Genomic DNA, 4,580 nt, shown 5'->3' with positions numbered 1-4,580 from the left:
TTCTCGTCGTTTCATAGTGACGGAATACAGGCGCGTGTGTAAAGTTCTATGTTGGCTGTTTCGCAAACACAGCACGTATTTCGCACAGTGGCATTGGTACAAAGGCTTTTGGCCCACTCATTTTGGCGAATTCACTTTAAGTAAACTATCACATTTCTTCTTGGTTACCTTCTCTGAGCCTTTTAACAGCGAAGATTGTGAACCAAATTCTCGTTTATACTCTACGCTGCTTATATTGTATGCACCCAATACACCTCCGCGTTACGGACAACCCAAGTGGCGACGTAGAGGTAAACAGCTCAGCCACTGCTTGGTACTCATTTTTTCGGAGCGCTTCCACTTGTTTTATCGAAGCGTCCTAAAAAAATGGCACGACGTTCTATCGGAAACGTACTTTCGTCATGACAGTTTCACAAGGGATAAATTCCCATACAACGCTTCAAAGGGCCGAATAAACAAGCGCGCGCATTGATTCTAATGCGGCTGCAGCGAGCCACTGGAGGGTTCAGAGCCGCGCCGGCCCGGTGAGGGGGAGAAATCCGAGGAGAATTGAGGAGGAAAGCGCGCGCGCGGGGGAGAGTGTCGCTACTTTCTAACATCAAGGGGCTTTAATTATCTCTCCTGTGCAGCGCCGCAATGAGCGCTCGGGCAACACCCTCTACAAAAATATGAAGGCCTTAGTTCTTTTCCCTTTCCACTCGCGCTACGTCAGCAGATGGGGCGGACGCATGAGGCGGCGAGCGCGTTTTGCGGTTTTGCCCGTCGCCGCGACCCGACGCATCCGCGCGTCCGGATCGCGCTGGTGCGCGTTGATCGCGCGTCTCCAGAAACTCATTCCCCGGCGCGTATGTACAGTCGTGCATCTCTTCGCTGTTCAGTCGGACGTGTTTTCCTCGCTGTGAAAAGAATCCCGCCGCGATGCCGTGCAAATGCTGTGTACCTCGATGCCGCGGAAACTACACGGGGGACACGAAGGTGCACGTCTTCAAGTTCCCGAGAGATCAAGCTCTAAGGGACGCTAGGATTCGCGCTGTGCCACGGGAAAACCTCACGGTCACCGAACATTCCAGGGTAAGTTTTTTATTTAGGTGTTAGTTAATTGAAAGAATATAAACGTACATGTGTAAGTGGCTCATGAGCCGCATGTTTGTGTGACCTGTAGCCATCGGTTTGCTGATTGGAGCGTATTTTTTTTCTAGGTATGTGAACTTCATTTCATGGACGAGGACATTATTCGAGACGCGACGCATACAGATCAAGCAACTGGCCGCGTAATGACAGTGCCGCTATCTCATGTGCGCCTTCGCCCAGACGCTGTACCGTCGAAGTTCCCGAATCATTCGAGCTACTTGTCCAGAAAGACCGCGAGGAGGGAAGATCCTGACTCCAAGCGCGCGCGAATAGAGAATGCAGCCCTTCAGAAAGCCATCGCTGAATCCAACGAGGCATTTATCAGAGCACGCGATGAGGATAAAGTCAACAGTGTGAGCGAACTTGCCAACCACTTAAGGAGCCAAGGGATGAAGTTCTGGGATGTTATCGAAAGAAATGAAAGGCTTCTTCTCATTCACATTGTCGACGATGAAGCACCGTGGTTGAAATACTCTGTTTGCGTGAAAGGAGATTTGAGCGTGACACTACACGTTATGAAAACGGCCGTAAAAAAGCTGGGTGCAAATCTCTGCGTTCCCGAAATCGCTAACAGTAAAAGGGGTATGGTGGAACTCCTGGAAAGCATCGAGAAGTGGGACTGTGACCTGATGTCCAACTCAGTCGCCGAAATTTGCGAGGCTGTTTGTTTACTGCTTGATCAGCTTTGCACGTCCCAAGCAGAAGATGACGCCAACTGTATTCAATTTCTGAAAGAGCAAGTCACCTTGCACCTATCGAAAAAACAGCGCAGGCGCTACTCTGCTGATTTCATGATGTTTTGCTGTATTGTTTTCACTATATCGCCCCATGCATACGCGTTCATACGTAGCCATGGAAGCATCACCTTGCCGCATCCTATGACGATAAGATCAGTGTGCTCGTCTTATGGTATGAGTCCTCAACAAGAGCATCAGAGTGAAACATTCCTCAGCTACATGACAACAAGAATTTCTGACCTGAAAGATGACCAGCACTTTGTCACAGTTATGGTTGATGAAATACATATAAAACCTTACTTTGACTACAAAGGAGGCAATATTACCGGCGCTGCAATTAATAGAAATGAGGCTGCTAACTGTGCGCTCGTTTTCATGGTGCGCAGCGTGACGTGTAAATTCAAAGAAGTTGCGCACATCGTGCCGGTGCACCGAGTAGAGGCGGAGTTCCTGCAAAAGACGCTTAAAGACGTGATTTGTGGGCTGGAAAAGATTGGGTACCGGGTTATGTGCGTCGTCAGCGACAACAACTCTGTGAACAGAAAAGCGATGTCACTTTTCGAATCACCTCCGTGTAACAGAATTGTGTACCAACATCCATCAGACCCTTCAAGGCCGCTGTTCTTCGTTATAGACCCAGTGCACATTCTAAAATGCATACGAAATAACTGGATCAATCAGAAGAATGACCAAATTTGTTTCTACTTCCCGGAGATCCAAGGAGACACACCAGAATCAGAGCGAATGCAAACAGCGTCATTTGCAACAATCAGGGACCTTCACAGCAAAGAGTGTGACCAGCTGTTGAAATATGGCTATGGGCTGTCAAGAAAAGCCCTCTACCCTTCGAGTCTTGAAAGGCAGGCTTGCTTTACAAATCTTCAATGACTATTTACCAGAGGCGTTACCTGCTCTTGGAGCAAAGCACAACCTATTCTCTTTCGAGGCCACGGCTGCATTCGTCGAGATCATACTCAATGTGGTGGAAAATTGTAAACGTCATAACTCCATGGAAGGGAGAAAGGCTTAGAGATCACTTCCAACAACCAGTGCTTTCCATTGATAACGGTCCAAAAATTGACTACTTGCACATGTTTCTGAAGTGGCTGGATGAGTGGAAGAACAAAGGTTTTGACAACGGTACTCTGACAAAGGAGACTCACGCTGCTCTCGAACACACCACCTATGCGCTTGTTGAGCTCGCTAGGTACAGCTTCGAAGAGCTTGGAATGTCATATGTCCTTTTTGGGAAGATTCAGACAGACTGCCTTGAAGATCGGTTTGGAAAGTATAGGCAGCTGGCAGGTGCGCAATATCACATCTCCATCAGGCAGATATATGAAGTCGAAAACAAGCTGCGCCTGCAGAGCACCTTGCCTACAGTTTCCCCTGACCAGCACTGGGAATGTGTCCGAAAGCAAGTCGAGGCATTGCTTCCCAGCAGCAACGTTGTTTTTACCAGCCAGGCTCTTACGAAGATGCAGGACGTCGTCCCAGTCCTCGTCTACGTTGCAGGTTATGCAGTATACGGGACAGTTAAAAAGTTGAAGTGCGAGCAATGCAGGGACTCGTTCACCGTGGACAAGAAGATCGCAGTCTCTGCCACAAACGAACATTATGGTCTTGTGAAGCAGCTGGACCGAGGAGGTTTAGTTTATCCATCAATGTTTGCACTTAACGCAGTTGCTCATAGCTACGTTGTAGTAGAGCAGCTCGCTACAGAGCCAGCACTGCTTATGATGCCTGAACAACGCCAGGTGGTAACGAAAATGACGCTACAATTGCTGGCTAGTGAAGAGCAGTCCGACTTCGATACGTGTGAGAATGGCCACACAGTTGAATTAGTGCTTAAACACATCCTGCGGTGCAGCACCAGCATTCTGCTAAAGAACTTTTGTAGGAAGCTGAACGACAAACTTCTCGACGCTGCCGATAAATAAAAAAAGGAAAGCCACAACTCTCGAGGCCAAATACTGCATGCATTGCTTCTAATATAAAGCCAGCACAAAAAGAAACTGGGCTTCGTAAATAAATGTTTTGCTGCTACAGTTTTCTGGCGTTCTATTCTTTTTTAAATACATGTATGCTTGTTCTTGCAGAAAAAAAAATGTTTCCGCGCAATGCACCTGCGAGACAACCTCTCTTGAACAGCGTTCCATATCTTTTTTTTTTCAATCCGCCCCATCGTGTGACGTCACGCGAAGAGAGCTAAGGCCTTCATATTTTTCTAGAGGGTGTTGGCTCGGGCCGCTGCCGCGAAACCATCTCCCGCTCAAGCTAACCATCTCCCCGCTGGTTCGCATCCACACATGGTTCCCTTTAGCGGGAGATGGAGTAATTTTTTTAACTGACACTAATGGTTCTATTTCGAATGGAACATAACCCATTATCATGCAGTCAAACAAGGTTAGACCCAAGTAGCAAATTTCGGACTATTGTTGACGTCCGCCATCTTTCCGCGCCCGGCCTACGGGATCCTGCTGATCATTCCTTGATCCTCCCTTCCCTATTAACGCGAAAGCGTTAAGGGTCCTGTCTCGCAGAAATTCCTTGCGCTTCCAATGACACGCACCCGGCTGACCTCCGTGTCCCTCGCCTTGATGCTCCGACCATCGGTCCTAAGAAACTTCCATTTTTTTCTCTCTTCACAGCCAATACCTGCTGAAAAAGGCGCTTGTAGACGGCCGTCAAGTGTTCATTGATAAAGACTAG

General features: G+C 48.1%; 1 protein-coding gene across 1 annotated transcript; it reads left to right on the top strand.

Moving 5' to 3' along the window:
- Positions 1–918: 918 nt before the first annotated feature.
- On the top strand, positions 919–4,580 carry LOC119462295 (uncharacterized). The gene is given in 6 exon segments (XM_037723638.2): positions 919–1,071; positions 1,200–2,728; positions 2,730–2,847; positions 2,849–3,789; positions 4,221–4,274; positions 4,520–4,580. Coding segments are annotated over 6 exon segments (2,856 nt in total).

This window comes from Dermacentor silvarum, chromosome 8 (assembly GCF_013339745.2).
Source record: "Dermacentor silvarum isolate Dsil-2018 chromosome 8, BIME_Dsil_1.4, whole genome shotgun sequence".
Classification (NCBI taxonomy): domain Eukaryota; kingdom Metazoa; phylum Arthropoda; class Arachnida; order Ixodida; family Ixodidae; genus Dermacentor; species Dermacentor silvarum.
The sequence above is the reverse complement of the archived record's forward strand: the minus strand, read 5'-3'. Positions and strand labels throughout refer to the sequence as shown.